General features: G+C 40.9%; 1 protein-coding gene across 1 annotated transcript in view; it reads left to right on the top strand.

Annotated features, from left to right (window-relative positions):
* Positions 1 to 2,095: 2,095 nt before the first annotated feature.
* The window catches only part of LIN54 (lin-54 DREAM MuvB core complex component), a 70,199-nt gene continuing 58,966 nt past the window's right edge, over positions 2,096 to 13,328 (top strand). Inside the window, exon 1 of the mRNA XM_090266230.1 lies at positions 2,096 to 2,259. Coding sequence (XP_090122356.1) covers positions 2,123 to 2,259 — 137 coding nt within the window. The 5' untranslated portion in view covers positions 2,096 to 2,122. The remainder of the gene's footprint in view (positions 2,260 to 13,328) is intronic.

The following is a 13,328-nucleotide window of genomic DNA, read 5'->3' as shown; positions in this document are numbered from 1 at the left end:
GTGTATACTTTTTGTACCTAGCAGTATATATGCCTGGCACATAGTAGGTACCTAGTAATACATTTTGTTTTGTCAGGTCCCTGACTTTAATTTTTTAAAATCTTCCCTCAAGGATATGTGTATTGATTTTAGAGAGAGGGTGGGGGGAGAGAGAGAGAGTGAGACATCAATGTGAGAAAGAAAAATTGATGGGTTGCCTCCTGTATGCGCCCTACCAGGGGTCGAAGTGGAAACCAAGGTACTGTATGTGCACTGACCAGGATTGATGGAATCTGCAACCTTTTGGTGTTACCAGACAATGCTCCAATCAACTAAGGAACCCAGCCAGGGCTCAGGTCCCTGACTTTAATGTGAATGTTTGTGTCATTTCACTCTAATGTATGATGCTACTTGTGTTCTCTGATATCTTGATCCAATTAAGACAACATGCTTTCATTTCCAGTTTACTAAGAATTTTTTTAAATTCAGAAATGACTGCTGAATATTATACAATGCATCCCTAGAGAGTATCATGTGGCTTTTCTCCTTTAATTTGATCAATTACATGAGCAGATTTCTTAATGTTAAACCATCATTCTTGGAATAAATTGTACTTTGTCATGGTGTAAATTCTTTTTATTACAACATTACTGGATTTGATAACAATACTCTATTTTGTCTTTGTAAGAAAGTCATAGGGAGAATGTCCCACTATTTGGGGGGGTGAGTACTGTTTGCCTTGGATTTTGGTGTCAAGATTATGCTAGCCTTTGTGGAATAAACTGGGAAATTTTCTTCTTTTGGGGGGATTCTTTGTTTTCCTAGAATTCACCTGGGCTTGGATAGCCTCTCTCACTCCCTTCTTCCTTCCAGAGTTTCTGCACAGGACCACCAATCATTTAACCATGAGAATGTTCTCTCATACTAGCTTTCAAGGTTCCTTGTAGAGAGGCCTCAAACAAAGCCTATGTATCATTCAGCTTTTTCACAATCCTCACACAGGCCACAGACCATACTAATTCCAAGCCTTTGCTAATTTCATGTCCCTTGCCTTGCTAATCCAAACCACTGAATTTGACTTGAGAGGTATAGGGTGGTGTTGAGTATGACAGAATAGAATAGGCATTTGAGGCAGACTGTGTAGCTGCTGGACATCCCTCTCTTCATTTAATCCTCAGAATTCTGGGAAGTTTTATTTTTATTCTGTAGATGAGAAAGGTAACGATAAATGTTATACACTAATAAGTGGCAGTGCCGGAATTTAAAACCAGAACTGCTTGATTCCAAAGTGATTGCTGCTTCCACCACGTCTCACCTCCTCCGTTGTTCCTGGGCTCTCTCTCATGTTGACCTGCATGATCTCCGTGCTCCACTAATAATGACAGACTGTACCACACTGGTTTGCATTACACTCTTTTCAATTTCTGTTGTTTCTCCTGTTTTAATTCTTGTCTTACATGGTGAAGTTATTAACTGAATAATCTCTCAGTGCCTGTTTATCCAACTCCAAATTTAGGCACCTTTTCTTATTTTATAATAAAAGATAGGGGGGGTAATAAAAAGAAAAGGTGACTAAATACAAAAAATTTTGATCGTGTTAGTCTAAGCTATGTATACTGCAAAAAACAAACAAACAAAAAAAACCCCAACAACAAAAAAACCTTTCTTTCAAAATAAGTTTAACTTTGCATGGTCTCCAGGGTTTTTTAGCTACCCTACAAAATTAGTGCCTAAAAAATGACAAAATTCGGCATTTGTGAATATTGATCACCTTTCCACCCAAGCACAGCAAACAGCGGCAGGATCCTGTAACTCACACCAACAACACGTACTCCCTAACCTCGAGTGCGAGATGACGCAGGCCCTCCACATCGCACGCAAGATCCTGCTCCTCCCTTTCCCGGACTCAGCTGGATGGAACATTCCGTGCGAAAGCTTTGACAGCGAGCCCACTCAGAGTCACGTGAGGCTGGGGCGTACTTACGGTGCCTTGAGGAATGACGGGAGCTCGGGCTGCCAACGGGAGGGGCCGGTGCCACGAAAAGGGCGGGGAGGAGAAACCCAGAGGGAGAGGCGGGCCGGACGGAATAAAGGGGCGGGCAGAGAGGGGCGCACGGGCGGGGAGGGCCCAGCGTATTATGGGATGCGGCGGCGGAATGGCGCTGGGCGCGTGATTTTGAACAAACCCGGGTCTGTGTTTTGGAGGTGCCGCCGCTACAGCCGCTGCTGGAGCCCCGGGAGAGCGGCCGCGAAGAATAGGCGGCGGCGCCGCTGGCCTTAGTGAGTTTGAGACCTGGGGTGGGGCATCTGGGCAGGCAGGCGGGAAGGGGCGCCGGCCCCAGCTGCGGGTGGTGTCGCGGGCGTAGGGCGCTGGACCTCCGCCTCTGGGAGTCTGGGCTGGTGAGCCCTGGCAGAGAGCGGGAACCTGCAATTTGGGGGTCGCAGCGCCCCACCCCAGGGCCGCAGTGGGCGGGAGGATCCTCCGGGTTCTGCCCCTTCCCGCCCGCACCCGGGAGGGCGGCTGTCACCCGGCAGCCCGCCCTTCCTGGCGGTCTGGAGGGAGGGCTCCCGCGGCTGTTGACACGCAGACTGCGTGGCCGGAGGAGCTGGCCGTGTCGGCCCCGGATTTCTGGGAACCGGTTTTGCTGCTCTGTCATTTTGTACCAGCCCCTCCTTTCCCTGCTGCCCACAGCCCGGTTCTTCCCACGCCCCTTTATATGGTATCTTCGTGTGTGTCCGTTTTCCTCGCGAAGCCCACCAGCCAAATGTCATAATGTCCCCGAGATGCACGGGGGAATGGAGCGGGCCCGGACTTAGCTTGGACAAGCAACGGTAAACACCAAGCAGAGTGCGGGTGGACAAGGCTGTCGGTGGGGAAATAAAGTTTAAAGATGAAGACGCTGGGAAGACTTGATACTTTCAAGGCTCTAGCATGCTGCACATAGACACGGCGATTAGGCTGGTGGTAAATAACACTAGTTTAAGCCTGAATCTACCGACTTTTATATGGAGTTGTCATTAAGTAAGGTAAGAAAATGAAATGGCTTTTTCAACTTCTACCTCACTCTTCTTAGACTAACTTAAAAAAGGCAATAGAGTGGCACTGTTCGAAACCTTGAAATTCAATTTACTTATTTCAGATTGGTCATTTAGAGCTTATGCTGTAATACGTATAGAATTCAGCCTTTAATAGCTGATTATCAAATCTTTCTGAAATTAACAAAGGTAGCCAGTTTAGTTTTTTAAAAGATTATGGTCTCATCAGAAGCCTTGCAACTTATGTTTTCTTGTTATTTCTTTAATGAATAAAAAAATACCTGTTTTTTAGTTATTCATTAACTGCATGATGAGAGGGGCTGATGGGGGTGGATGGGTAACTCTGGGGTCTTCTAAAGCAAGCTGTTTATTTTCACTATTAATCAGCGGTAATTTTGTTTAATTTGGTAACATAGATGCTAAAAATGTGGCAAAGAATTTTAACTTAGAGGTATATTTTATGTATTTTAGAAACTCTTCATCCGTGAATAGGGTCAATGCATTTTAAATGTAGTTGCACTTTGACGTCTAAACCAACGACAAACTGGAAGTTATAGTAGTATTCATGGACAGAAATGATCAGATGAAATTAAGCGGAGAGGAAAATAGTTTCGAACTTTGTTTTGACAGCAGTATCTGCATAAAAGTCAATGCCTGTAATTTACAAATGTGTTAGAGAGGTTAGACATGCATATGGAAATAGCTGATTCTGTCAAAGTAGTGCTGACAGTGGAGGAAAATGTCAGTTAGTGAGTGACATTAAAGGTCTTGGTCTTGTTTACAGTGCCTGAGATGGCCACAGTGAATGAAATACATTCCATCACCTCAGGTTGCTATTTTGAAAATGAAAGAATTTGGGTTCCTTATTGTCCTTGCGCCTCCTTCCCCATGGCTTTTGCTATTCAAAACAAAAATATGTGAGACTGGGGACCCCCGCAGTTGGTGCGACTTCCTTTGGCATGGCTCCGGGCCGCGAGAGCACCATTTTTCGTTGTGGGGTGGGAGTTCTCCGTTGCGCTGTGTGTGCATTTGTTTCTCCCTGTGCATTTGAAGGTTGGCGGGGCGGCGGGAGGTTTCCCGGGATATGTGGGTGTGTGCCTCTCTGGAGTGGAGGGTCAGGGCGGGGAGGAGGAGGAAGGGGAGGTTACTGGATGCGGCGGCGGCTGTGGCTGCCGGGGCTGGAGCTGTCGGGGAAGCTGCTGAGCTGTGATGGTGATGACGAGGTGAAAATGGCGGATCTTTCGAAATACAATCCCGGCCCCTGACATACCAGAGGCGGCGGCAGCGGTGGCGTCGCCGCCGCTCGGGCTCCCTCTTCGGCCCCCGGATTCCCTGTAACGCTCCACTTCGGGCAAACTGGGAAAGGAAGCATCTGGCCAGAGCTACAGTGCACAGGCAAAACAAGCACCACCCGGGCTCGGAATTGCCCGGGACTTTCAGGATCCCCCACCTCGGAGCCGGAGGGAGGAGAAAGCGGCAGCTGCTGGAGGTAGAGAAGAGGGTACCCGAGGGCTTCTCTGTCTTGAGCTCTCTTTATTTTGGGGGTGGGGGTAGGAATTGCGTTGTGGGTCAAGGAATAACTAGCCCGGAGTGCAAAGAATCAGTAGCCTCTTAATGACATCAACATTATTTTTTGAGTGTTAAGAGGGCTCGAGTTTGCTCTAATACCTAAGGCTGCTGCTGAGGCCTAGAGGAACGGCTACCACTTATCATGATTTCCTGATTTAATATTCAAAATATCCACTCTGGCGGGTATTGCTTTGATGATGTTCAGCAGTGTACGGGGTTGTATGTTTCTTTAGAGAGGCAGAACATTATCATTTTATTCTGCATTTAATTAAGCTCTTGATTTAGATCATAGTCTATTAACTTGTTGGGGTGTGGATGCTCCCATTTTTTGAGCGTATAGACCAGTTTTGTAACAATTAAAAATGTCTTTTTCTTAACAGTTGAGATACTGTCACACATATTTTATATTTATGTTCTTCTCTGCCTACCCCCCCATCTATTTCATTAATTAAGAGTAAATTTATGAAAGATTTTGCAGTAGATTTTATAATCCAAGTGAATTACTGCTCTGGGAGCTCTATTTAGGTTCACAAGTTTTGCCTTCATTGTTAAGGAAGTTGTGATAGCTTGATGCATGTATCTGACGTGAGTCATTAAATTGGTAAAGATGAATTGTGAATTTTTATATTTAGAAACACTGGACCCCGTTGCTTAAAGAGCTGGAGAATTGGATTGATTGACTTTATGACAGCCATAATTTAATTTTGTTAGGTTCCCTAAAGATACATGTGTGCTTTAGATTGTGCTGCAGATCCCTAAGCAGTCAGTCTGTCTCCTTGCAAAAGTTACAGGTGAATCAAATTTTTATATATTAATTTCAATCCCTATTTTTTTCCAAATTTTTTTAGTGGAGGATTGGGTCAGTGACATTGGGTATATAAGAGGGAATGGAGAGGTGAATATTTAAAAAATGCCTACCGGTAATTTTATGATTAGCAGTAAATATCATAAACATCATACATATATTTTATTCAGAGGGGAAATATTTTGTGTGTATGTGTATGTATATCTTGGACATTTGACTTTCATTCATTATAAAACTTAAGGGACCAAAAACATTTTTAGAGGAACTGAGAGATACTCAGAAGGCTTAATGATTTTTTTTTTCTTACAGATTTTATGTTGCAATTATTTGGTCCATGCCAACCCAGCTGCTAAGTTATTAGTAAGACTTAGAATTTTAAAAATTATTAAAGAGGGAAATTAATTTTTTTCCATTGGCTTTCTTTTTGTTTCCATCAGAGAGGGTCTTGTCTTTTTGTGATTCTTTGTGATTGTCTTAGAGTGTTGTGGTTAGTACAGTTGTTCATTAGTAACTAGAAGTGTGTTAGAAATGAAGGAAGGGTTATTCCACTGGACATAGTCTAGTGGCTTTTTGGTGGGACAGGAGCATTACACATTTCCATTACTTTTTTCAAGTATTACTAGTGGTTATCTTTTATCTATCATGTTTTACATACTACTCTAGGGATAGTGGATAACAATATCCTCAAGAAACTTTTAGTTTAGAAATTGTTGGAGACAAGTTGGAAGGGTGAGGTTCAGTCGGGCCTTAGTGCAGAAGGCCTTGAGAATTATGGAAAATTTTTAAATAGGAGAGTAACAGCCTCAGAGATGCACTTGAGGAAGATGAATCCTGTAGCTTTTATGTAGGATGTGTTGTAGATTAGAAGAGATGTAGGTAAAATATTGGGTTGGCCAAAAAGTCCATTATGTTTTATTTTCCGTACAATGGCTCTAGCAGTAGCACTTCGTTGACTTTAACTTCATTTAAAACAATTTGGTTAGATCGTACTGTGACAGCTGTCTATCAGCATGCATTTTTTAAAAACATCAAAATTGGTGAATTTTTGTGCAGCCATTTTAATATTGAAGATGGAAGAAGATACGCAGCATTTCCGGCATATTCTTTACTATTTCAAAAATGGTAAAAACTCCACTGAAACACACACAAAAAAGTTCTGTGCCATGTATGGAGAAGGTGCTGTGACTGATTGAATGTGGCAAAAGTGGTTTGCAAAGTTTCTTGGTACTATTGACCTTTTGGCCAAATAATTATTTGCTATGGGGCTATTGTCTTATGCATTAGAAGATGTTTAGCAGCACCCCTGTCCTCTACCCACTAGAAGCCAATAGCAGGAGATGGCAGACAGACTCAGAATGTCCAAATCAATAAAGTTATTGGTGAAAATGAAAAATGTGTCTTTATTTTATGGAAAAAATGTAACAGATTTCTAGGCTAAACGCTTTGGAGATTTGGAAATTCTTGGTTTTAGTGGGAAGGATACATTGTGATATATGACTGGTCCTATAGAGAGACATCAAAGATGATAAGATCTTAAACCCTGCTGTTTAATAGAATATTGAATGCCATTAGAGAGAGAGGGAGACAGAGACAGACAGACAGAGATCAGAAGAAGCTAATTTAGAGGAAAAGAATTTTCATTTGAGTTATAGTGTACCATATAACTGTCTTCACAGTTACCCTCAAATAAATGAGGCTTAGAAATTACTGCTTAGGTTTGCACACTAAACTACTAGGGGAGCCAGGATTCAGAAATGGATATTTCTGATTTGAATCTCCATGTCTTTTCCCCCACCATGTTAGTCTTAAGCATGACTCCCCAGTATTGGCCTAAATAATTTTATTAAAATATTTGATTTTAGCCCTGGTTCTGGTGTGGCTCAGTGGATTGGATGCTGGCCTGTGAACAGAAAGGTTGCTGGTTCGATCCCTGTCAGGGCACACGCCTGGGTTGCAGACCAGGTCCCCATTTGGGGATGTGTGAAAGGCAACTGATGGATATTTCTCTCACATATCGATGTTTCTTCCCTTTCTCCCTCCCACATTCTCTCTCTAAAAATAAATAAAAATCTTTTAAAAAATTATAAATCACAGAAGAAATGAAAAACTAAAAAAGAACGAGCAGACCAAACAGCAGCAGAATCCACACTCCAAGAGTTGCAACTAATCTGAAAGGGATTTAAGCAAATTAACAAAAATAAATTTTTTAATTTAATTTTAAATATATGTAGATATAACTTCCTTATGCTTATTGCCTGTATGCAAGTAACAAATTTAAATTTATAAATGAAATATAAACAAAACTATTAAACCAGTAAAACAAGTTAAGGTTAGGGTGATGGGTGATGTTTGCTAAAATGAAATCTTTACTTGCATAGTGAATATCCTATTGTCTGCCTTAGCATGGTTTGGGGGTTTCTATATATACTGTATATCCTATGATAATTCCTACACCACTTTCTGTATTTGAATGCTCACAGGTTAGGTGGTTTGGCTTTCACTTGGCATACATATATCTTTTACCTTGTAAGACACTTCTGTGCCTTTTTCTTCAGCTCACCCTAATTCTAGTGTACCATTGATTGTGGATATGAGGTAGTTATTCGGATGATCCAGAATATACTTCAAAAAATATATTATCAAGGTGAAAATATAAACTTTTCAAGTCTTTGTCAGGACTCATGGCTTCGAGTCTACTGCTCCGAGTTAAGTTTGAGAAACGTTCTATATCTAGTTTATTAGTTGTTGATGTTGGATTTTAGAAACCAAAGCTAAAATTCAAATGATATAGTAAACCAGTTAGTGCTGAAAGTATAGTACTTAAACACTTAGATATTTCTGTCTAAGCATCTGCAAATTGCTCACTCATGTGTAACAGGGTGATAGGTTATCACTTCATATTATTATGTGCAGAATGGAAGTTGTTCACCAGGTTGTCCTCCACCTGTAACTAAGGGGGAAAAAAGTGTTTTAACACTGGTAATATTCTATAAGAAACTCTTTAAAAGTATAAAAATAGAGAGCATTTGTAACTTCTATCTTATGTTATTTTTTTATCCTCAACCAACAACATGCTTATTGATTTTAGAGAGAGTGGAAGGCGGGGAGGGAGAGGGAGAGAAACATTGATATCAGAGACAAACATCAAGCGGTTGCCTCTTGCACACACCCTGACTGGGGACTAAACCAGCAAGCTAGGTGGGTGCCCTGCCTGGAAATCGAACCGGCAACCTTTTGGTTTATGAGATGACTCTCCCAACTCGCAGAACCACACAGTCCAGGGCTATCTTATGTTTTTTCATTTTATATTTAATTCATTTGTTTTCATTGTCACAGTTCTAAATCAGACCTTCCATTTATGTCTGTCTTGAACTATGATAATTACTGTAATTGCCTCCTAACTGGTCTCCCTGCCTCCAGCCTAATAAAATACTGAGATGAAGTTAATCCTCCCAAAGTAACAACTGTGGTCGTGCCATTTCTCTGTTGATTTCCAAGCTCTGTGAGGGCAAGGTCTTTGGTGAATTTCCCATAATGCCCTCCACAAAGTTGGGAAGCAGTTAGTATTTGTTAATTAAATGACTGATAAAAATCATAAGCTTGTTAAAAGTTAAGAGAACCTTGTAGATTTTCAGATGGAATGTAATTGCAGAGGATATTGGTTAAAGCTAAATCTAAGTATTTAAAAATATTTGAAAGGGAGTTTCTCAGGTTGTTACAACAATATGTTTGTTATTTTAAGTGTTGTGGAGACTCAGCATTATATAAACCTATCCTGCTCAAATACACAAACCAAAGTTGTTTTTCACAGCCCAGTGTAAATGCTGAAGTTTTAGATGACACCCATTCTCCATGATCAATTTATTCATCCTTCAGATTTGTACTGAGAGATTATTATTTGCCAGCTCTGTTCTAGGCACTGGGGAAAGGGAATACAGTGGTGATGAAGACACAGTTCTCTGTCTGCATGGAGCCTGCATTCTAAAAAAGCGGGGGAGGAAGAATCAGATGCTGTGATAGAAATACCCAGGTAATGCAATAGAATGCCTAGGGCAGTGGAGAAGAGAGTGGGAGGTGCTATGTTAGATAGATTTTAAAAATGTAATACAATTTAGACAAATTAAGAAATCATTAGACTTTCTGAAATGAATAAGTCTCATTAGGCTTAAATTATTAAGTCATGTTCTTGAGGGGGGAACCTCAATGTACTGACTTTCAGAATTGTACTTTGCCTTTAGAACTTCGTTTTATAAGCAAAAAAATATTAACGGTGTGGGGAATGCAGTGTGTATTCTGTATTCTTTTCCTACCATACCTTCACAAGTAAACCCCTTGTACAGCCGAGGTGGGCTAAAGCTCCTCAGTCCTGTTGGCTTGTGATGATACTCTTCTTCTTGGAGTGGTCCTCCACACAGCAATGATGAGGTTGCATGTGCTATTACATATCTTCCATTCCTAAGGGATAAAATTAGAGTGATGATTCATGTAACTAGATGGCCATATCCTTTCCAGCCATGCCCACAAGCTCCTTTTGAGAGTTTCTTTTAGCACAGGGTGCTCTGCCTGTGACCATGGTTGAAACAGAGATGGATGTCTAATCATAAAGCAATTATCATAGTCTGCTCAGTGGTTCATGAGGTGTCCTGGCTCCAGAACTTTGCACAGCCCCATATTACAGAGACTGGCTAAAGCAATCAGACCTTTTCTGGTTAGAAGTTTGAACTTTATTCTTAGTTCAAAGGGAGACTCCCAGTCCTATAACTCCTAATCTGTTTTAATAGGACAAATAAAAAGACATGATCTTGCTAATGACAGAGCTTCAAAATAAACAAAGTAAAAATACACAGAAGAGGAGAAATAGACAAACCCACAATCATATTTGGGGATTTAAACAGCCTTTCTCAGTACTTGATAGAAGAGGAAAAAATAAGTATATAGAAGATCTGAACAACACTATCAACCAACTGGACCTGATTAGCATTTATTGAACACTACCCTCTGTAACTACAGAACACACATTCTTTTCAAATGCACACCCAGTGTTCACCAAGATAGACCACATACTGAGCCATAAAACAAGTCTAATTTCAAATGATGGAAATTGTTATAGTGTTATATTCTCTGATAATAATAGGAGTAAGTTAGAATTCAATTAATAGAAAATCACCAAGTATTTGGAAATTAAATAGCACACTTTTTAATTTTCCAGTCTCAAAGATGAAGTCGTAAGAAATTTTAGAACACATTTGAAATCAACGATAATAAAAACACATTGAAGTAGAAAGAAGCTAAAGCAGCATTGGAGGACATTTTTAATGTTAAGTGCTTATTTTAGAAAAGAGGAAAGGGTTGACAAACTTTTCCTATAAAGGGCCAGATAGAAAGTATTCTAGGCTTTGCAGGCCATGTAAAAATATATATAATTATACACACACACACACACACATATACACATATATGTATATATATATATATATATATATATATATATATTCTCCCAAGTATTTAAAAGTGTAAAAGCCATTCTTTGTGGGAGAGTAATATATAAACAGACTGTGGGCCTGATTCGGTCTATGGACTATAGTTTGCTGAACCCTGATTTATTCTTCCATTTTAAGCTTCAAAGAACAAATTAAACCTAAAGTAAGTAGAAGGAAACAGATAAAGATAACAGTGAATTAGACAACTACCTCAAAACTAGAAACAACCAGAAGTTCCAGAAAACCAAATTACATGGAAATCCAGCAAACAAAGATATAAAGAAGAAATACGCATTCAGACAGGTAGGAGGAGCAGAGTCAGGGCAGAGAGGATGTGGTGTGGTGGTGGCAGCGACAGGCCAGCAGAAAGCGCAGTCAGACATTTTAAAAAGTTGAGAGGCATACCTGGGGAGCGCTCCCAGCTCCTCACCGGCCCTCGCAGCTCACGGTCCCAGCACTGGGGAAAATCAAGCCTCGTTGCTTCTTAGTGTGCAGACCAGTGGGGGTTGGGGTAGAGGCAGAAACTGCTGGTCTCTCAGCAGAGTCCACTTATTTAAAGGCCCCCACCATCCTAGAACATCCGCAGACCCACCCACTCTGGGAACGATGGCCAGGGCAGCAGCTAGAGAGGCACCAGTCCCATACAATAGTGGAAGAAGTTCCTGGAAAGGGACAAGTGCTGAGCAAGCGGCATTTTTCCCTCTCCGACCCCTCCCCCACATACAGCACCACAACGTGGTGAAACAGGTCTCCCTGTACTGATGAATCCCTAAGGCCCCACCCCTTACAACGTAACAGTAGCAAAAGCTCTACCTGGGACTCGCAGGCAAACAAACACAGGAGCCTGTCAGAATGAAGAGACAGAGAAGTATGGCCCAAAAGGGGAAATGAATCAAGGTCCCAGTGGGAGAGCTAAACAACGAGGAGATAGTCAACCTCACAGATGAGGAGAGAGACAACCTAACAGACGCAGAATTCAAAACACTGGTGATAAAGATGCTCACAGGCTTGACAGGTATGCTTGAGTACGGCAAATGCATAAGAGAAGAAGTGAAGGCTGTGCTAAGGGAAACAAAGGAAAATCCACACAAAACCAATGGTGGAAGGATGGAAACCAGGGTTCAGATCAATGATTTGGAACATAAGAAAAAAATAGTCAACCAATGCAGAATGAGGAAGCAAGAACTGAAAAAAATGGGGAAAACTTCCCAAACTTTGCAAAGGAGATGGACATGCAGGTCCGGGAAGCATGGAGGGTCCCAGGTGAGCTGGACCCATAGGGGACCACACCAGGACACATCATGATTGAGATGCCAAAGGTGAAAGATAAAGACAGAGTCCTGGGGGCAACGAGAGAGGTGGAGAGTTGCCTACAAGGGATTGCCTATAGAACTATCAGCTGATTTCTCAGAGGACACTTTGCAAGCAGGAAGGGACTGGCAAGCAGTATTTAATGTGATGAAAGGCAACTGGCAACCAGGATTACTCTATCCAGCAAAGCTATCATTTAGAATGGAAGGGCAGATGAAGTGCTTCCTGGACAAGGTAAAGCTAAAGTAGTTCATCATCACCAAGCCATTATTATATGAAATGTCAAAGGGACTTACTTAAGAAATAGAAGACCAAAACTATGAATACTAAAATGACAACAAACACAACTGTCAACAACTGAATCTAAAAAATAAAAACAAAATCCAACAAGCGAACCAGAATAGGAACAGAATCATAGGTATGGGGATCATTTGGAGGGTTATCAGCTTGGGGGTGGTGGAGAAATGGTGATATGGTGCAGAGATTAAGAAGCATAATTGGTTGGTACAAAATAAACAATAGAAGTTAATAATATAGGAAAGAGTGAAGCCGAAGAACTTATATGTACGATCCATGGACATGAACTAAGGCGGGGTGGGATTGATGGAAGGAAGGGAGGTACTGGGCAGAGGGGAGCAAAGGGGAAAAAATTGTAACTACTGTAACAACATAATTAGTAAAATATACTTTTTAAAAAAGATAACAGTGAATTAAATTAAAAATGGACAATTGAGACTCTCAATGAAGCTTAAATACTTCTTTGAAAAGATCAATAAATTGTTAAATCTCCAGCCAGACTGATCAGGAAAAAATGAGAATACAGAAATGACCAAAATGAGGAATGGGGAGCTGACATTTTGACAGACATTAAAATAAAAGATATTATATATAATTTATGCTAATAAATTTAACAACTTAGAGGAAAGACTAATTCCTTGAAGGACACAAACTTTGAAATATCAAGTCACTCCACAGAAAAAAGAGAGAATAACTTAAATAACCCTACATCTACTGAAGAAATTGAATTTATAGTTATGAAACCTTCTCACAAGAAAATGTTATGTCTAGATAGCTTTATTGGTGAGCTTTAGCACACATTTCAGGAAGAAATAGTAACAATTCTATGTAGACTTCTGAAAATCGAAGAA

This window comes from Furipterus horrens, unplaced genomic scaffold, assembly GCF_987537825.1.
Source record: "Furipterus horrens unplaced genomic scaffold, mFurHor1.1.pri manual_scaffold_2, whole genome shotgun sequence".
NCBI lineage: Eukaryota > Metazoa > Chordata > Mammalia > Chiroptera > Furipteridae > Furipterus > Furipterus horrens.
Note: the sequence above shows the minus strand (reverse complement) of the source record. Positions and strands in the feature narration are given on the sequence as shown.